This window comes from Oculina patagonica, chromosome 4 (assembly GCF_052425735.1).
Source record: "Oculina patagonica isolate OP01 chromosome 4, crgOcupat, whole genome shotgun sequence".
NCBI classification, from domain to species: Eukaryota; Metazoa; Cnidaria; class Anthozoa; order Scleractinia; family Oculinidae; genus Oculina; species Oculina patagonica.
Window position 1 is genome coordinate 11447457 of NC_135761.1, and position 21548 is coordinate 11469004.

The 21548-nt window shown below is 39.6% G+C and overlaps 1 protein-coding gene and 1 pseudogene across 8 annotated transcripts in view; one reads left to right on the plus strand and one right to left on the minus strand.

The window, feature by feature from the left end:
* LOC144651504 (uncharacterized) overlaps positions 1 to 7481 on the plus strand; it is a 10620-nt pseudogene extending 3139 nt beyond the window's left edge. The window contains exons 2-3 of the transcript XR_013570327.1: positions 3024 to 3164; positions 5147 to 7481. The product of XR_013570327.1 is annotated as an uncharacterized LOC144651504 (transcript). The remainder of the gene's footprint in view (positions 1 to 3023; positions 3165 to 5146) is intronic.
* LOC144651497 (uncharacterized) overlaps positions 7475 to 21548 on the minus strand; it is a 22093-nt gene continuing 8019 nt past the window's right edge. For 3 of the 7 annotated variants that reach the window (XM_078511448.1, XM_078511450.1, XM_078511449.1), the window contains 2 exons: positions 11940 to 12097; positions 7475 to 10427 (listed from right to left, as the gene is read on the minus strand). In XM_078511448.1, the coding sequence (XP_078367574.1) occupies positions 9199 to 10427; positions 11940 to 12097 (1387 nt within the window). In that variant the 3' untranslated portion in view covers positions 7475 to 9198. Of the gene's footprint in view, positions 10428 to 11939; positions 12098 to 12901; positions 13941 to 14646; positions 14847 to 14881; positions 15289 to 19053; positions 20351 to 21548 lie in introns of those variants that run through there. The other 4 variants (XM_078511453.1, XM_078511451.1, XM_078511452.1 and 1 more) reach the window with 4 other exon arrangements.

A 21548-nucleotide genomic window follows, 5' to 3' on the forward strand; every position in this document is an offset into this window, starting at 1 on the left:
GAATGATGTTAATTACTGAAAAAAAGCGAGGTGAAATGAAGACTGGACTAGCCATGGGATGCTTCGGACGTTGTAATAAGTGGAATCGAGCTAAGGCTGGCTAAAATGACGAGCGTTCGGCTGCCAGTCTGTAAACTAAATCTAATCACTGAAGAAATAGAGCGACTGGGTACAGAAATTCAAATATATACGATAAAAATTGTGAATTGGAAAAAAAAACTATAAAAATTGTGCCACTTTTCCAAGATTCTTTGGCGGACTGCCCATGGAGTTACATCGGACTGAATTTTGAATAAAACCGCGACGTTTCACGTCACTTCAAATTAAAACGCGTTTTAAGTATGTTTGCGAGGTTTTGCATTAGCTTTCTTGAGAATAGTTGAGAATTTAAACACGGGGTCACGTTTTCAAGTGAGAATCAGAAGTTTCAAACAGTAGATTTTGAGTAATTCATTTTTGCACAAATTGCTCGAACTTTGAGCGGAATCCGTGAAATACTTTATTAAGTGTCGAAGTAAAAAAAACAATGTGGACACTATTACATTATTATATCTAAGTATTTAAGCTATTCGTAATTTCATTATCCACGGCTTAACAAGATGAAAGCATTTATTAATTCCTTTCTTCAAAACAAGTTGTAGAACATGTGTCATTCATTAAATTATTCACATCAATCTCTAGAAAATAAAAACAATAAAATGTTAAAGACCTACGTATTAGCTCGTCGTATTGGTAAATTAAGTTTGAAAACGGCTTTGAGAACTCGGTCTCCCCTGCTTGAAAACTAATATTAATAATGACTGAGTTGATTCGAGTAATCCAAAGAAAATAAAACTTGCAAATCATAATATGCGATTCCATTGACGAGATATTTTTTCCCAATAGTAAGTAAGAAGGAACCTTATTTAATTGTCTCAGTTACAAATTTTAGTGCATTACCAGCACTTTTTGGAGACACTTAAGTAAAAGTAAAACAAAATTAAGAAATGGAGGAACCATAAGCAGGGTTAATCATTACAAAAGATATATATAGAAAAACGTTCTCTGGCTAAAAAAAAGTCAGTAAAATAGAGATATTTTTATAGTTTATCGTGCGCATTTCTTTTATCACTAGTCAGCTTAAAAACACTCGCTCATTCACACTCTAAATTTTCTTCGTGCCCTTGGGCGCATAAGACCATAAATACCACGCTGGTGTCTTTACTGTGCTATAGCTTCGGTGTGCCTTTAGGTCCCCTGGCATCCAGAGTGGAGGCCTTTGTGCCTTCTGCAGGTTCGGACGCCATGCTGGACAGTTCTAGGGTGAGGGATCAGACCAAAATAAACACCCCTGACCTCCAAATTAGGGGTTGGGCGCAGGGCTGACAAAGTAAAAACTCAAACATTACAGAAACCTATCTGAAATACACGTCACCTAAAATTTCCTATACATAGATCAATATTGATATAATGATATTATTATAATGTTAAAACCTTGAAAAAAATGTTTGGTCATTGACACTGATATTTGATCAGGCATCGCGTCTCGGTAACAGATCTTCATCGCAAAAAAAAAAACACCTTAGAAGATTCCTGATAAAATAAAAATTCTAGAAAGCGATAAATAACCTAAATCACTATGCAGCTCGAGTAGTTAAAAGGCAAATTTTGTAATAAACAATAGTTCTTTTATCCAATTGCGCCATGCATTTGTTTTTTCTGAAAACCTTTTATCCGACCGGTAAAGATAATGCTTAGATACATGAATCAGCTGTTCGGTATTTTTCTTTTTATCTCATTTCTTGGGAATTAAAATAATTGTTAACCTTGGCCGATAACAGTATTTTTTAAAACTTGAAGGTTGTTAAGAACGTTTTAGTCTACCTATGTGTAAAATCTAAGTAGTGTAAACATATTATTTCGTAACAATTCTTTGAAAGTTTCGTCTGCCTTGTAAAATGTAATACCAGTAAGACAGGTTATTTTCCTTATTTAAACTAAAAAAAAACACACTAATTGTAATACTTTTCGAAAGTAACGTAATTTTTCAAGAATTTCATTTGTGGGCAAATTTTTAAGCTTTTTTAGTAGTATCATCATGATCTATTTAGTTGTAAATTTCTCCTGTCAGCTTTTTATCATCTATCGGCCTAGTTATTAAAATCGGTTGCCACGAATGATTATTGAAAATGAGCGTTGCAAATATGCCGGCAATTACGTACAGTCGGCTTTCAGCTATGAGGGATTGAAGCTATCGTTTCTCTACATCTCAACTATTAGCGACTGTACGAAACCAAAACTACTTGCCGGACTGCAGTCGTTGAACTTTCTGGACGTGAACGAATTCACATCAAAAGCGGAGAGGTACGTTGTACGTTCCTAAGGAGTCATTTTGCTTCAGGCTGAACGCCGATAAAATTGAGCGCAACTAAACACTATTTAAAACATAGATGGTTTTGTGGGTATGTTGCCACTAACCAAGTTGCATGTTACGTTTTATGTTCGAAAATCTAATTAACAGAATAGTGAACGAACGATACGTATACCGTATGGTCTGTATAGTGCCATTATATAGAGAGAGTTTACTTTCCGCTTTCTTGCCATTGAACGCCATCTGAAAAATAGTGCTATCGACACCTGATGGCCTGCCCCTCATGACACCCTCAGGCAGTGATATAAATCAAGTCGACGTTGATACTTTCTTGCGGTTTTGGCGGTGAAGTGATTCTTAAACGTATGTCAGTGACTTAGGACTTTTTAAACCACCAAGCATTTATGATCATAGACAAGTTCGCCTTCGATTCTGAAGCAGGTCAAAGCGTAACTTATCACAGGCGGTAATAAACGTTAACGGAAAAACGGAATCAAAGTTCCGTTTCGATTTCTGAAATATTTACAGACTATAAACAAAAGATATTTACAAACCATTTTGCTACAAAATGCGTAAAGAAGACTGAATATTCACGACTTAAACCTTTAAACCTTTTTTATCGTTTTTTTTTTATCAATGATTAAGTGTTCTCCATTTTTTCTTCCAATTCTAGGCAGCTCCTTGATTACAGTAATGGGCTCAAGAAAACGAAAATTGATTGCGTTCCTTGGTTTTCTTATGTTTGCCTTTTGCATTCTTTTATATCGAAACAAAGAACCTGCGACCCATAAAAACTGGAAAAACCCGTCTAGAGGTATGCTTTTATATTGCATGTTAATTGCTGAGTTAAAAAGGCAGCGCTGGGTTATTGTGGTGGACCAACTCACGGATGTAGCTGAATCCCGCGATAACTTGAGCCCTCAATATTAAACTCGAACATGTCGCACCTCCCGCTATCTCGAACCTTTTTTAATTTCCTTTGAAGGTTCGAGTTAGAGTGGTTTTCCGCTTGGGTGTCGAAAGTAATTGGCGTTTGCTTTGGTTTTGCATTGCTACGCTTAGTGTAATCTCGTACCCAGATCTTCTCAACCCTCGGAGAGAACATTTGGTAAAGTCGGACTTTGCTCGCGGTCAAATGTGTCAGAAAACTGACACACGACGCGACTACGCATGCTCGGCAATTAAGTATGAAAAAACTCACTTAGCCGTTATAAATAGGTCATGAACTACTTTCCTATACAAGGAAAGACAAGTAAAACAATCTTGAGATAGATTTGAGGAACAAAGAAATAAAACACTCAACCCAGCCTTCAACGGCGGGGAAAAGCGCGCGCTGTGTTTGACGCGTACAAGCTAGCTGTACGCGTCAAGTACGCGTCAGATTTGCAAAGTTATTCACCCATTTTTTTTTACCCACGAATATCGTCATATTTTAAAACATTTTGTACTAACAAGCTTGAACTACAAACTGTATTTGTAGCTTATTCGCATTAGTGACGTTCAAAACACGAACGCGTTTTAAGAAAAGCCTTTGAATCGAAATATTTTCTTACTTATTTACACGACCACATCAGCTATGCTGCAAAACATTTATCGTGTATAAATAAAAGCCTTTATTGATTTATTTATTATTACTAGTTAACGTACGCGTGCGCGCGTACGCGTGCGAAACAAATTTTTCATCATCCGCGCGCAAATGCCGAAGCTGTTCATCAACCAATCAGATTGGCGAACTGAACGCACTTGACCATTTGTTTACTACCGTGGTAAGTAGCCTCTGGGTACGAGATTAACGCTTAGTGATTGGTTTAAAAATATCGCGCCACTTTCTCAGCCAATCAGAACTAAAACGAAAACCAATCGTGTTTCCCTCGCACACGTTTTCCCGCGCCTTTTGCCAGCTAAATGTATGTGCTTCGAGTTTTGATTGGTACACTGGATTGTCTGTGTCCTTTCTGATTGGCCAGAGTAATTACTTTGCTTTTGGTTTACGACACTCACAGACACTCAATTGAAAATTGCTCTATCGGGATTCATGATCAACTGTAACTCATTTCTCTCGCGCGTGATTTTCCTCACTCGGTGCTATTACGGCAACGCGTCACTGTGAGAAAATTTGGGATTTGACGTCTTATATGAAGCGAAAAATTATGTTGAAGCGTATTGCTGTTAAACCAATTAGCATTTACCCCAGATTCACGAACACCACGCACGCATGTCAAGTCTACTTCATGTTAGCAGTAGGGAACTATACCATAAGTAATCACCAATTTTCAGACCGGCAAGAACTGTAGGCTACAAGTAGTCTCTTGTATTAAAGCCATTCTTGATTAGTTATTATTCTATAAAGTCTTTGAATTGTACCGAGTTTCTAGTTCCTTCGTGCATCCTCTAATGATGTAAATACTTAGAGGGGTGGGCTAAACACTACGAGGAAGCAGATATCAGCTCCGCGTTGAGTCCTTTGGCAAAGCACTTTATTCTTACAGTGCCTCTCTCCACCCATGTGTATACATGTAAATGGGTACCGGCTAATTTAATATTGGGGATAACCCTGCAATGGACCAGCATCCCATCCAGGGGGAAGTAGAAATACTCCTAGCCACTTCATGCCATGGAAACAGGGATAAGCTTTGATTCGGCCTGATGGGCCACTAAGCTCTTAGATTTATTGCATATATCAAAGAAAATAAATCCAACTTCAGCCCAACAGGATTGTGTTGAACATCAGTTTTGCTAAAAAGTCTCATGTGAAGTAGTAAACCATTTGATTTCTCTCTCATTCCATTCTCTTAGAAAGCTGGCGGCGGCCTAGGCAATTATTTTACACCGAAGACATCCTTGATGGTAAACTGAATTTTTCTCTTGCGGGCCACTTACTGACGTATGAACAACGTAAGGATAAAATATGTGGCAAGGATTGGCAGGAGAACTACAAGAAACTTCACAAAGATATTCTTCAATCACGGCGTCGTCGACAGTTCATTGTGTTTAGCTGCATGGAAGAAGGATATAAATGTGCTGGTTATGGCAATCGCTTAGGAGGAATTACTTCACTTTTGTTTCTTTCTATTTTAACACAAAGAGCGTTCTTAATCGAATGGGATCAGACCGGCGTTCCATTGGATAATTACCTCCTCCCAAAAGGTATCGAGTGGAACTATTCAACAGAGAATTTAAAAGAACTTGACACGAGGAGACATTATTGGGGGAAAAAAGATAACTCCAGGAAGAGAAAGAAGAGAAATGATGTGCTTATGCCATGGAGGGAAAAAACAGATTTTTTGACCTGGTTGCAGCAAGCTGATCTTCAAGCTTATCTTGACCAACCCCGTTGAAAAAGTGGTGGCGAACTGGTATTTTGCAGAGCACTTATGGAAAAACCCTGTTTTAGAAAAAAATGCTCTTGAGCTAGGAATAAGCAACGAACGATCCAGCTACTCTTTAATAGGATGTGCCTTTGATTTTCTGTTTCAGAAGTCTGGAGAACTAAAAACCAGGCTGGACGCCGCAAGACGCTCACTCTGTCTTGAAAGCCAGGTTCCGAAGATTGGACTTCAAATAAGAATGGGTGATGTGTCCTTCGGTAGAGGGTCGCTGCAAAACAACAACATTGATTACAAAGCATTCTTCGGTTGTGCACAAGCGCTTGAGGAAGCCTTAGCGAGGCAAAGACCAAACACTTTTAAGAAACACCTCAAGTGGTTTCTAGCAACAGATGATAACAACGTTAAGGAATACGCGCGTGAGAATTACCCTTTAAATGTAGTCACTTTAAATATAACTCCGCAGCACATCAAGTCTCTCAAGACGAGGGACTCGGAATCAACAGAAGGAACGTTGGGTGTCCTTTTGGATCATTTTCTACTATCTGAGTGCGATTTTCTTATTTTGTCCCGAAGCACTTTTGGAACATCAGCCGCCGGACTACTTTTCCATCCGAAAGGAACGTTTACATACGGGCCTAAGGGTGGGGATACCCCATCACTTTGAAGTGAATACAGTCATTTCTCTCTAAAACGGACACCGTCGGGACCGGCTCCAACTCTGCGTCTTAGAGAGGTGTCCGTCTTATAGGGAGTTTAGTTTCAATAAAATGACTGAAAAACGTCAGGAACGGGAACAACACCAGGTGTCCGTCTTAAAGAGGTGTCCGTTAAGAGAGAGTTGACTGTAGCTGAAATACTTTGATGGGTCTAGTACCACTCTATCAGTTGCTGCTACAATAATGGTATCCGATGAATCTCCAATCATTGTTGAATCGATTGTTTTAATTAATTACTTTCTCTTCATTTTTTTTACCATAGCAACAGTACTACCTGTCAAAAGCAGCAATCGTTTTAGCTTTAATGGTGACCCTTTGTTTGCTTTTGGGTTATAATCAGCATTTTAAAGTACAACTTTTTGCAAAGTCTAACAAGTTTCCATGGAGGTGGCTCAGAGCCACCTTAAATTTTCGAAAATCCACCTTCGTAGAAGCTTTCGAAACTTTACAAAAAGTTGTGTCCTAACATGCTGATCATAATTCAGTAATTACTGAAGTGAGAGTCACCGACCTCATTGTTTTAGATATAGGAACTTAAATTTAAAATTAAGGGTGGTTTTTTGACAGGTTGTACTGTTGCTATGGTTTCCTTTTTCATCACCGTCGGGCAAACATTACCATAAACTTGTTTAACTAATGATTGGGCATTCGTTTGATACCATTATTATTGCATCAACTAAGAAATATTGGTGGGACTGACCCATCAATGTATAAGTGGTGGAAAGTGCTGGAAACCGTTGCCAGTTACCTTAACTTCGGGTAAGAGTATTTTTAAGTGGTCGACTGGAGTCTTATCTCATTGTGAAGAGAGAAATATGTAAATTTAATAGGGCAATCTATTGTCAGGGAACGAGGCTCAAGACGATCCAAGAATTTGATTATCACTCGACCATTACGGTAATCTTCCTTGCGTTACTTGAGATGTCACACAACGCTTTTCGTTACGAGTCATACAGATTTGGTAGCGGGCGTTTAAGGATAAAATAAATTGTTACTCTAAGTGAGACACGAGTCTTTTTTTTCTGACTGAGCTTCTGGCGCTGAAAGTCCAGTCGAAGAGAAGAGGCAAAACAAAAAACTCTTGATGTAAAAATTTAATAATCTCTTTATCTATCTAATAATTTGTCCATATTTTCTTCAATTATCAAATAATATATCACATTTTCATTCTTTAAAAATAAATAAGACAAGATGGCGCTGAAGCATATTCACATAACCATTTCAGTATGGTTCACCTGTGTGTAGTTCTTAATATATTATTGTGTATAAAATCTACCCCAAGTAACAAAAACTGGAGAATTCATAGTACAAGTCCCATACCGACCACTCTGATACCCTTTACTTTCAGGAAAAAAAGGGTGTGGTTCCCAAACCTTATTATTTACCCGCGTTCAATTTGTTGATAGTGGAAATTCTTTGGATTCTGGTAATGGGTAAAAAATGCACGTGCCCCATGGTTTGTAACCTCAACCCGTGGATAATAATGAACAGTCATCGCTTCTCGTCGTTAAGAGTGGACTAGTCCAGTTTTACCCATCTCTTTGTCACGCAACGCCACGCCTACGGGTTGCGTGACAGTGACAGAGGGCCAGAAATGGCTAAGAGGGGACAAGAATTCCTCACGAGGGAATTACAAGAAGTTTCCGAAACAGTCTCCACAGAAGTTCAAACTTTCTTGGATAGAGCGGTTTTCACTTGAGTGTCGAAAGTAAATTGCGTTTGCTTTGGTTTTGCATTACTACGCTTAGTGATTGGCTTAAAAATCTCGCGCCACTTTCTCAGCAAATCAGAACTAAAACCAAAACCAATCGTGACACGCTCGCGCACGTTTTCCCGCGCTTCGTGCCGGCTACATGTATTTGCTTCGAGTTTTGATTGGTTCACTGGATTGTCTGTGTCCTTTGTGATTGGCCAGAGTAATTACTTTGGTTTTGGTTTTACGACACTCAATTGAAAACTGCTCTATGTCATAAATCGTAGACTTGGTGAATGCATAACAACTATTAAAATAGCATCAACTATCAAAAATAATTCTTCTGGCCCTGTACAATTCCGATTTCCTATCCATAAAATATCAGTTTCCAACTGTGAACTTATATCCCAATTTTTGCAAATGTCAATGAGCTGGCTGAGTTAATGTAACACGTTCTTGGTTCCTTAAAAATATGAAAAATGAGAAAGAAATTTGGGAAATTCGTATTCGTAAAAAGTTATTTGTATTAACAGAGAAGTTATATCTTTTAGATCAAGAAACTCTACACTATGTATGAATATTAAAATATTAGTTGAAAAAGGCTGCTTTTTTAGGAATTTAATCGGATGTTTTGACAGTCAGTTGTAAAAAACTTAGAGCCAATGTACCGACCCCTGTGCATGTTTTCCAGTAACTGCAAAACCCAACCAAACAGTTGATCACAGCTTATCACATGTTCTGCAGGCCAGAGGAGACTATTTTTTCCCTTGATTACAAAGCCACTCAAGACCATGTGACTTTCCAGCATCCTTATTAGGTCCCTCTTTTGAAGCGTGATTTCTCTCCAGTCTGTCACGGCCTGTCTGCCGTTTCCGCGAATTTACTGAGCCTGCAGCAATCGTTTGTTAGGTCAGTGACAGCATGGACTAACTTTACCACAACGATGTTTTTGGAGTGCTGCTGGACAACTGTCGGAGAAGGCTTTCGCTGATTTGTGATGGTAAGAGTCGGAAATTCTTTCCTTAACGTCTGCGCTACGTCTTCCCCTTATTGCGCTTGCGTCGAGATGTTACGTCACTGAAAAACCCAAGGTGCAGAGACAAGTGGTTGTCACGTGACGTATCGGCACTTTTCTCCGAACGTACTGTGCTCTAACGAATGAAAATTCACCCCAAGAGCTGTCTTGCTAAAACTGCTGTCAGACAATACGAGGAAGTCGCACTCAGACAAAAGGGTGTGGTCGAGAAGCACCCCTGTCATACCCTCCATGGAAGGCTCGCGGAAATTAATGTGCTCCACTTTGACTGCAAGAGACACCACTTTGTCGGGATACGTCCTTAACGCATACTGTTTGACCTCGGTGTTGTCTGTGGCTAAGAACCATTTAATATCCGTGTGGCTGACATTTCTGTTTGTTTTTATGATTGCGCTCTCGAGCTTCTTGGCGCACGTGAAGAAGTTGTTGAAGTTTGCCGTCCTTTCATCTAAGGATCCTTGGCTAAACGAGGAGGCATCTCCCATTCGAATGTGTATGCCAATTCTAGGAACATTCACTTTGATGTGAAGTGATTCACGAGCAGTCGACAGAGTTCTGTCGAACTCGGGCGTCCTTTCGAATAAGAAGTCAAACGCGCAACCCACGAGAGAGTATCGATGACCCTTCGCTTTCACTCCGAGTTTGTCCGCTAAGCGTTCGGCAAACTTATGATGCCGGAAGCTTGGTGCAAAATACCATAAACTTGTGACGACTTCAACGGGTGAATCTAAGTATTTTTCAAGGTCAGTTCCCTCTACCCAATCACGGAAAAGAGAAAATTTATCTGACGATCTTTGAGAATCCCTGTTGACCAATTGATGGTCACCTTTGCCCCAATAATGATAGTTCGTCTTAAGATGGCGCAGTTTTGAAATCGGGAAATTCCATCTGATGTTCTTGGGTTGAAGATATTCTGCAATAGGAACAGTGCTGTTCCAATCTATGAGGAAAGCCCGGCCCGTTATAACAGCCAAGTAAAAGAGCGATGTTATGGCCCCTAACCGATTACCGTAGCCTCCACACCCGTACTTCCTACCCCCGCAGAAATAAACAAGATATTTGGGTGGTCTTCGACCGTTCAAGATGTCGTCGTGAAGTTTTATGTAGTCGCGTTGCCATTTTGACCCGCACAGAAGCGATCTTTGTTTCTTTTGGAACTGTAAAGATTCTTTCTCGTTCCCAAATGAACTCAGCACTCGCCCAAGCTTGGACGTTCTTTTCTCAGGCTTAGCAAGTTCACCAAGGCTCAAGTCATTGTTGTTGATTACAATGTCAGGCGGCATATAGTTTGGAAAACGTGTACCTAAAAAACACAAAACATGCATGATGACATTTTTCTCTACTGACCATTCTGGATTATTGCTAAAATGTAAGTTAAAGGGACCGTGTCACGGATTTTAGCCAAACTTAGGCATAGGAAATGACCATCAAATTTGTTTTAATGTATAAAATAACCTCTTAAAACAGTGAAGGAATATTTAAATAACACACCAAATGCAAAAGAAGGTACGGATGGCCAAAAGTGTCGAAGATTGAAACGGATTGCGATGTGGGCTTTTGAAATATAGTCCGGCGGAACAGTTTTCAAAGTTAATCTTGTCTGCTTGTAACTTTAATTTATGACGCCCGGGAGGCACATTTAGCTGCAAGGAAGCTATGGTTTTGTCATTTAGTATCAAAGAATAAATTTCTTTGCAAACATTTAGTTTCATAGCGAATATTTGGCAAAATTTAATAACATAAGATTAACTTAGCCGTGACAAAGTCCCTTTAAGTAGCTTGCCCAAGCGATCGTTTGATGAAAAACATGTATAGTTCCCAGCCTAGTTCCTAGGGGTTCTCACGTGTTTCGGTGAGCGCGCAAATGCTGAAACGGGTGACGTCACCACTCAGGGTGAACGCCCACTAAAACGTCTGGATTAGGGGGGGGGGGGTACAAATGTCAGTTGTCAGTTAAATTTTAGGTGATTTGTCAGTTGTCAGTTAACATTTGGGCCATTTGTCAATTGTCAGTTAACCCCATCCCATCCAGACCCTAGGCTGTGTAGCTCCTACCTACTTTGTTTAGCGTGAAGTGAACAACACTTGGAAAGAGTAACAGTCTGCACTTTGGCCCACGGCTTCAACACCGGGAGTCCTTGTCATAATTTCGGTTATAATGGATACGAGAACAAAACGATCGACAAGTATTATAGTAAATTTACGCGAACTAGTAAGAAGAATTTGGTCGTTACTCAGTCTTGCATATTTTTACTAGAAATGCAACATATGCCAAACTTCATAAGGATTCTGTTGAGTATTAATTCTCGTCACGCAATTTTTTTCTCGATTGTGTGACGCTGTTTTACTGTGGCCTTATGTGACACGCAGGCATGTGTGTCACGCTGTTTTGCGGCCTCAATACATGTATAAGTGGTAGCTCAATAGGCTTCTTTCGGTAAATTAAAATTCAGCTTGGTAGCGAGGCCTAGGGGCACAAACAAAAGAAATGAAATAAACATGCTTGTAAAATATTTTTGTTTGTGTCCTCAAGGCCTCGCTACCAAACTGAATTTTAATATATCGAAAGGAGCCTATTTGACCCTTGGTACAATCTGGTATTTTCCTTTCTTTTATTTTCATTATCATATATTACCATACACCAGAACAAGGTAAAATACAGTAACACGCGTTAAGAATTGGAGAATTTTTTTAAACAAAATATAATTTGTTTTTTTTTTTTTTTTTTTTTTTATTTTTAAATTACCAAATTGTAACAAGGGTAAAATTGAACCACAACATGCATTTAGACGGCTATATCAGTAAACATACTAACCTTGGTCCGACAGCCATACAACGTCTCCTTGGTACGCTACAAGGAACACAGAACACATTGCTATGAGGAATAACAACACTCGCACCTTGCGGCCATGATTAAGAACTCGCCTCATATCCCGACAGCACAGAGAACAAACCCAGTGAACACGATAGATTCTGCAAAAAAAGAAACTGTTATTAATTAAAATTAACGTTACTTAGCGATACTTCTTGTCGCTTGCAGCTGCTGGCGTTTGTGAGAGAGAGCGAACGGCCAAAGCGTCCTGGGGCAATGAAAAGTGGCTATACTCCCAGGCTAGGCGATGTCACTCTAGCCGAGAAAAATATATTTTAAAATACGCTTACCTAAGGGAATTTTAACCATTGAGTGTGATGCCAAATTCTAAGAGCAAGCCTCAAAAGAAATGGACGGAAATCATTCATGAGAATTCGTATTTCGAACTAGCAGCTGAAAGGGTTCACGTTTAAAATCCGCGATATAAGGAAAAAAAAAGAAACAAGTAAGATCATTTTTTTTTCTTGTATCTTTCGCGTTCCTAGTGTTGTTATCACTTGCAAGGTCGAGTTAACATGAAAACAGCTACGAATAATGCAAAAAACAAGAAGGTCAATCTTTTCAAGTTGTTGTCTCTTTAGAGTTCCTTGCTCACTTGCAATGCCGAGTTAAAAAGAAAACGCCATTCGCAATACAAGATTAAGCGCAGTAAAATGCCCGACGACAGATACTTGCAATGAACATTCCGATCTGTGCCAAAAAACTACCCACTCAATCCAGTTAAAGGCAATAATTATCCCCCAAAAATGTTAAATTCGTTAACTGTGGTTACGTCTTAATAGTTGCTCTGTTATCACTCCATGTTTGATTAAGATAATAATGGTTAATTTCTTCGCATAAATCGTTTCTGTTTATCCTTCGGCCCGGCGATGCGCACGAACCAAATTAAAAACCGGAAGGTTTACCTTTTCAAGCTGGTGATGAGCCTAAAATCGAGTTAAATGGCTTCATCAACATTCCAAAGAGCTGGCTTTACACGCCGGAAAAAAATCACACACAAAAAAAAACTAGTTGTCTCAAAACACTAGCGATAACCACACTGCAATTTATTGTAGAGAGGATGCGTGGAATGAAGTGAAAACCAAAGATAAAACTGGCATTTTTTGGTACATTATCTAAATCGCTCATGACTGATAACCTTTCCTCTATATCGGTGTAATGATGATCCGAAATTTGACGCTTGCGAAACAGAAACCGCAGAAACAGGGATCATTACAATCCGCAAAGGATGTTTCGACGATGATTTTCATGTAAAAGCATTAGTTTTGTGGTCTGGATTCCTAAACAAGCGAATAAATACTAATTATTTTACTAATCACAACATTAAGTGACAGCACTGTCTTAAAATGAACGCTCGCCAAAGCTTTAAATTTCAGCTTTGTCATAGAAGAACACTATTTTAAAACTTCTAAGCGTTGAAACTGAAACAGCTCGCGCTTTTGGTAGTTGTACATTTTTTCAGTTTCAACACGCCATAAAATCGGTTCGTACAATCTGAACACGTTATTTCGAAATTCTTTATGATTTCCGGCTATGCAATAACATTAGTTTTGCGATAAGAAAGGAATCGTAAACAAACGCATAAAGGGTAATGAACTCACCAGATAATTATAAGAACTTGTGATATCTTTAATGTTAAATTGTATGGATGAATTTGCGCTCACTTTTTTACTGGAGAAGAAACATTCTCCGTTAATAAAACTTAACAAGCCATTTTTATTGGATGGTCGTAGACTCAGTCATATCGAAAGCAATGCTTGTTTTTTTTTTTTTCGGTATCTATTCGTTTTACACCACCTTTGAGCATCAGACGAAAAACAATTTAAGTTCGAGGAAAGTTCTTCTTAAATTGAGAGGAAATGAAAATTCATTATTCAGTGCTCAACTCAAGAGAGCGTCGGATTAAAAAAAACAGGAAAAAAACATGAAAACGGTTTTAGCCAGCCCGCCCTCAGGGGGGTTTCCGCGATAGATTTTCACCCCATTTTGTTGACTTTTAACTTTGTCTTTTTTGCGCTCAAATTTCTACACTCGCCTGGCTGCGGCCTGAACAAATAACTGGTGATATTCTTGTGGGAAACAGTCCTGTTTCATATCGTTTTCACCAGTACCGAGGAATTACGTTTGTTTTTAAAGAAAACAAACCGATGCGGTGGGCCGTCGCGACAAAAACTAAGAAAAACAAACAATTCTCGACATACACTCTTAAGATCACGCGAATATTGAGTGAACATTTCCCTTATTAACTCAAGTATCTGGAGAACAACAGAAGCATATCAAAAGACCAGTGATTTCACATTCTCTTTTCTTTTAAAAGATTGCCCGTATTCTTTCCACAAAGATCGCGTCTAAATAGATTAACACGAGAGCTATGGCCACGCTGCGAAAACACAAAGCTGAACTTCTTTACATCATCGCGCTCCGCGTGTTCCTAGTTCAGCTAATTATCAGCTTTTCACTCACTTGTGATTATACATCGAATTCAAAGGAGCCATTTATCTGTTAGGCTCTCAAATCTATCGATAAAATTCAAATTGTTTCTCATAAAATGACGAGATAGCTTCAATTTGGCCAGCTCTAAAATTCGATACAACCTACATCGCCAAAACGAAACGTCGTCGACGTACATGAAAATTTTACAAAATCATACCTCCGTAGTTTAGCGCTTTTTCCGACAGTTTTCAATTCAGGGTTAATTTAACAGCCATCCGTCAAGCGCTCGCTTCGTTACAAACCATTCCAAACACGACTACACAAGAGTTATCGACGCTGGGAAAAGCGCGTGATCGCTTGTGCTGAATCGAACGCCCGCTGGCTTCCTAACAGCTTCTGCACACGCGAAGAATGCAAATTCATATACCCAGCTGATAGAAATACTACATTACCGAAGTTATTCGAACTTGGCCTCCCAGTGAACCAGCGGGAAAATCCACATGAAATCGTTTCTTCAATCCCTTACGTGCAGTGAGGCAGGTTTTACCGAATTGCCTCCTTCAGTAATCTGTTTGCTTTTCCAAACTGGCCCGATTAACAGTTTCTCTGGGACGAGAACTTAATCCTCAGCTAATACAATGAAAAGATTTATAGGGCAAGAGGTGAGAATAAACAGAAAGATGAACGAGCAATCTGCCATCGCTGGTCCAAGGTCAAAGATTGCAAATGTTCTGTTCCTTAAAAGAAAACACGGCTAAGATTGAGAAAATAATATTGAGCGTAAAGATAACGAGAACATAACATATTATCAGCTAGGGGTTTATGGTCTCTTGATACATCACCAGATTTTCAGAACCAACATTTATAATGTTAGTTCTGAAAAAACAGTCGGCGAGAGGGATTTTGATAGTAGAATTTGAATTTGAACTCAGTGTTTGATTTTCCGGAAGAATTCACATTCACTACAAATCAAAAATTGCGTATCAGCGAAAGCCAAACCGTTGTTTTCCCGGGTGTTTTGGAAATATGAAGGAGTGTTTTTTTTTAATTTTATTAACTAATCAAATAAAGCCACACATTAGAGTTTTTGCTAATCAAATATTCGAACGATCAACCGAAGAACGATGTCCAATCAACAACGGATTACCGTCGAAACAATTTTAATTTTATAAGTAACTTTCTCTATCACAAAAGAAGCGAAAGTAACAATGTTCCAATACAATATCACACACGTTATAGGGGGACGGAATTTGCTTTTAATAATTTGACATGACAAAGAAACAATGAATTGTTCCGCAAATTTCCTTAGAGATGAAATTTCTGCTTCAACCTTAGGCATCAAATCAAACCAGGGTTCTCAGTCCATTTTAGCTTTTCCATTGTTCATGAGCTCGACCAGAGTGAATGGGCTATATGGTATCACTAACACTATGCAGATCTGTTATAGCTTTTTAAAGGCGCAATGTCACAATAATTTGACATTTGCCTAGGTTGCAAAGTGGAAATGCATCTCTAAGGTTTTGTGCGAAAGAGGCAATAGTTTCCTCTGAAACGCAGAAAAAAATACCGTGGTCAGCCCTAGTAGGTTTTAATGAACCTTAGACATAGGAACGTGGACTGGTTACGGCTGATGGGTCACTATGGGATCTGTTACATTTTAAAGGAGCAATGTCGCAATATTTTGAGTCATTTGTCTGTTGCAGAAAATTACTGCTCAAATTGAAGGGCAATAGTTTTCTGAGGCAGAAAAAACAGCAAAAAAGAAATAATGAACCAAATATAATGTTCATTATGGATGGTTACGGGTGCTAATGATTACGACGGATTAAAACGACAAACTTCAAAAAATTGGCCAATTCTCTCAAGAACTGTCGTTCGTAACGTGACCCCTGTAACGTACGGTCAAGGACTTCTTTCCGTGTTCCAAATATGGTATAAAGGGCTTCTATGTTCGCTTTGCATTGTGGCCTACATCACGTTTCTCCAGGGAATCTCGTGTGAGTACCTCACTGCGGATTAGTCGCCATAATATAGCATTACGCTTAATAGAAAAATTCTGCCCCACATATAGACAAATCCAATTTGAGCTACTGTAAATAAATACCCTTGTTATTGCAAGTTTGGAGGGACAGACCATAAGAAATAACAAGAGGGGGGAGGGGGGGGGAAAATTTCGTTGCAGGAATTTCTGCACATTTTTTGTCCTACTCGTTGCAGGATATTATCTTCTAAACACCGCTGCTCGAGTATTTCTAATGGTCCGTCCCTTTGTTAATGAACCTTTTATTTTTCGATTTTTTGCTGACGAAAATGACAAAAGCAATATATCATCCTATCTATTTCTTTTTCAAGAGACAAGAAGAAAAATTAAGAGTGTGCCCGTGAGAGAACAGGGAGAACCATGCAACAGGTGATACAGCTCAATCACCGATTCGCACAGCAAAATGTGAGTGAGATCTGCCCACCAATCCGGCACTGCCCATGACCCAAGAAAAAAGACACACTGCACCGGCCTCCCCTACCCCCACGCGAGGACACCGCGGCCCCCGAGACACACAAGGTAGGACAGCCCGGACCGACCCCGACGAGGCGGGGGAGGAGAGGGGCGGCGCGGGGGCGAGCGAGGGGGAGAGAGACGAGGAGGGCGAGGGGGCTGCGGGCGAGTGGATGGCCGGACGAGGGAGAGAAGGGACAGGGGGCGGAGGAGAAGAGACCAAAGGGGGGAGGGGGGGGGGGGGGCGGCGCGCGCGAGGGGGCGAGGGGACGAGATGGGAGGAAAGGTGAGGGAGGGGAGGGGGGAGGAGAAGGGGGCGCTGGGGGGCCCGAGTGCGGAGGAGCGCCGGGGGGGGGAGGGGAACGCGCGGGGAGGGGGGGGGGAGGGGAGGAGAAGGAGAGGGAGAGCCAAGAAGAACAGAGAGGAGGAGACGACCCCCACCAGAATGAGAGAGAGAGAGCATGAGAGAGGAAGGGGAGGGACACGGGAGCGAGAGGGAGGAGAGAAGGTGTGAAGTGGAAGTGTGTGGAGATGGTGAAGTGTGTGGGTAGAGTCCCGAAAAGAAAAGTGATGATGCCGTGGGGGGGGGGGGAGACGGAGGGACTACAGAAGGAGAAAGAGGGCGAGAAGAGGAAGAGAGAGAAGGGAAAGAGGGGGGGAAGGGAGGAAAATGGGAAAAAGAAGTAGAAAAGGTAGAGAAAGGAAAAGAGTTGTGAGGAAAAGGGATAGAAGAGAAGAGAGGAACAGAGAGTAAGCAAAATGAGTGAGAAGGATGACAAAGTCAGTAAAAATAAGGAAAAGGATGAAAAGGTGAAACGAAGGGAAAAAATGAGAGTCACAGTAAATAGCTCACCATACCCAACATAAGGGAGGAGAGCTGATCACCGTGCCTGCCCTGGATACACTCTTAACATGCAAGTTTTAACGAAATGTCTTAAATTTCGATTTTAAAGCAAAACATTTTTTGTATTGAGCAAAATTACCTTTACGTCAAAACCAGCTTGGAAATAGCAGTTATCTAAAGTAGACAAAAATAAACTAAAATAGAACATAGATCAATATAACTGTGAATGACAGCTAAATTTCTTTACACGAGCCATTCTCGGTACTTATCGTGGACCATTTGCTGCCAATTCTTAGTCAATTTTTAATCATATTGAGGGAAATTGTAGAGGCGGAGATACAACGAGTTGCACCGTTAATGTATGAAAGAATAATACTTTCTAAATCTGCTGGAAGGGAAATTCAAACTGCGATAGGCTCAACAATATAGCCCCAAAAACACAGACGACTCCATACACAAAACTCTCAGTACACTATATAATTAATAGCTTTCACCAAATCAATAAACAAATAGGTAAATGTTAGAAAAATAAATACGAATAAGTAAAACATCTTGAGAGTGAAACGAAAGGGCAGGCAGTACATACAACCCTGCGCAAACTAATTCCTTCGAAAGAAATTCCTCTATTGACCGTCAGCCTTTGTAAACGAATGACAAAATGTTCGTCAGCCTTTCATGAGTTCACGTAAACTGACAATAATTAGATTATGAGCTAAATAACGGACTAGAATAAAACAATTTGCCCAAAGGTTAGCTCTACATACAGTTTTCTTTACAACCAAGCCTTGTTACAAGGTAAAATTCATATTGTTTTTCTATTTTCGCTTTTGAAAACCCGGCAAAATCGCGTTATATAGAAGTGCACAAGAAGCGACATAAAGTTCGCCATCAATATCATTACGGAACTGTTTCAATATCACTGCGACATTTCTATCATATCTGAGAATTTAACGATGCATGAAAATATTTTGTTTTTGTTTTTTTGTCAGATTGAGGAACGTTGCGTCGGACAATCAAAAGTTTATTTTAAAACACTTTTGCAGGGATGTCAGCCGAGTATAACTTTCAGTCCATTGAAGTTCCGTAAAAGGCAGAAAATTTATCTCAGCGTGATGAATTATGGTACTTTTTGTAGTACATGTAGAATAAATCAAGGGCTGAAGCCGGCTTCACCAATTCCGCGAAGGATAGATGACAAATCAGACAAAATTTCGACTTTCACCAACGTCTAAACGAGAAACACATACATGTAATAATGAAACTAATCACCAAATTCATGAACTGACCTGGAGTATCAACGCGTCTGGGCTAAACATCCGTACGGTAATCTTTTCTCGTTAAAAGACTGCAGTCCAAAGACACTTTAGAAACTGAAAACTTCCTGCCATATATAATTACAACGTGGCAAAATACTTGAAATCATGGCGCTCTCTGGGAGAGCTTGGGCTTCACGCAAAGCTTGTTTCCTTCGCCGCGTTTTAGCCAACACGGATTAATTCAGAGCTATAAACTTTGCGGTACTTTTGAATACCAAATTTAATAGGTAGGTCATAAAATATAAAGTGCCTGAGAATCTCAGGAATGACGTCTGGTCTACCGTATTTTTACAAAACGATTTCTAAAAACATGTATTAACCGCAGTGGAGGGAATTCACAGAATGCAGAATTCAGCGAACGCAGAAAATAACTTTTCCTTTCTCTGCGGAAACTTCCTTTCAGCCCTGTGTTTTCGATTTCTGCCAGACACAAAGGCTGCTGGATTTCAACGAACCAAAAACCGCTATTTAAAGAAATATCACAATAATTATTAGATGATAAGAGAATACTATAAGTCACGCCCAGCCGATAAAATATCGTTTAGGTCAATTTAACCGGGATTTTATTGTAACAGACAATCTGTGTGAAAGCAACATTTTGACCAATAAGCACTGGATTTCTGTTTACAGACAGAAACTGTGTAAGAATTAAATTTCCTTGGAAGCGTGAGTTGTGTATAGACAGTAGAATTTTCACTGGCTGTTTTTCTTAGACGATCGCGAAAGAAGCGAGAGACCAAATAGAGATGGTCAAGAATTCGGAAGACAGAACCATAATTGCGGTTTTTAACTCCGGTCTCGCAATGAACTGAAAAGCTGTCACTTACGTCTAATGCTCAGGCCCTACGTTTCGTTTCCCGCTACACAAACTCGCTACGAAACGTTATGTTAGCAAAGAACTGACTTGGATGAATCAAAATGACAAAACCATAGCTTCACTACAAACAAATATGTCTCCCGGGCGTTATAATCAATAGGACAATAGTAGACTTTCTCAAAGCCCGTTTTCGGTAGTAACCTAAACAGTTCTTTAAAAACCCATATCACAATACATTCTATAATCTTCAATTTTTGTACCTTCTTTTCTATTTGCTGTTACTGCAATGTTCCTTCGCTGTTTTAAGTGTTTACATCACTCAATTTAGTGGTCATTTTCTCATGTCTAAGGTTGGCTAAAAAATCTGTGACAAAGTTCCTTTATAATCAACGTGAAAATAGCCATAGACCAAAAAAATATAATCCTACGAAAAACGCAAGCTCATTTCAGTGAACCGTTGATTTCGCGTTATTTTTATTTATTTATTTTTTTGAGAGCTTGCGGTTGTCCCGTTACAGCTCTGTTTGTGGGAATTTTTGGGGGGTAAGGTACACACGCAACAATTAACGGCTAATCCACCTCTCCTTCTGATGTAATTTTTTTTTTTAAGTGCTGTAAACGATCCACGGGCCATTTGCGTCACCAGACGGCAAATAAAAGTGTACAAAAACAAATAGGAAGCAATGACTGAGATTGTTAGAATCCCACCCTCACCTAAAATAATACTGGGTCGTCTCTCTCAACAGTTATTAGGAACGCCTACTTGAATTGTTTTTCAGATTTTGCTGAAGAAAGATTGATGAGGTTTATCGAAAAAAATATCCTTGAAATTTATTATTACCTACCTAAAAATACGTTTGTGCGTATAAGTTTGAAAGCTTTTGATTCCGAAGCGAAAATTGGGCCCGGTTTAGCAGATAATCCGACAAATCTTCTCTAGTTTTGTTTACGTGGTCCCTGAAAACAAAGTTGTATTCCTTTATTCGAATACAAAAGAAAAATTGTTTTTGAAAATAGAGGAATGTTATGAATAGTTAGCAAGGAAGGAAATACTTAGCACATTGAGAAACTAAGCAGGAAAAGATCCTAATTTAGACAACATTGGTAATCCGCAAAACGCAAATGAAGTTGGGCATATCACACGCACGTATCGACATCATAAAATACAAAGCACTGAATGTAACTTGTCAAAATAAACCTGTCTGTTCGTCTCCAGTTAGACGCAACTTAAGACAGTTGTTTTTATTGATGATTGACCGTAAGCAGTGGCTTCTTCCTCCATCTATCTCAGTAACGCTTTGAATAGATCGTCGCATCGAACGAGCGAAGCGACTGAACCGCAAGTAAGAAAAGATATGTGTTGGGCGAGAAAATTCAGTTTTCACGTATGAGGTTTGATCAATGTTTTCTCTCGCTTCTCGTTTTGCCTGCAAACGGGTCGATGATCAGTAAAAGAAAATGAAAGACTGGTACTCATTCATCCCAACATCCAACTCCACTGACAATTCAGGCTTGCTACTCATCATGCTTGCTCAAGACAAAACAAGAAACTCGTTGAATAACAGTGTAATATCCTAAACGATTCTCGTCATGCACAAAAGAAAAACGAAAAACACTCATGTTAAAAGCTGTTTACAGGCGAATGCTT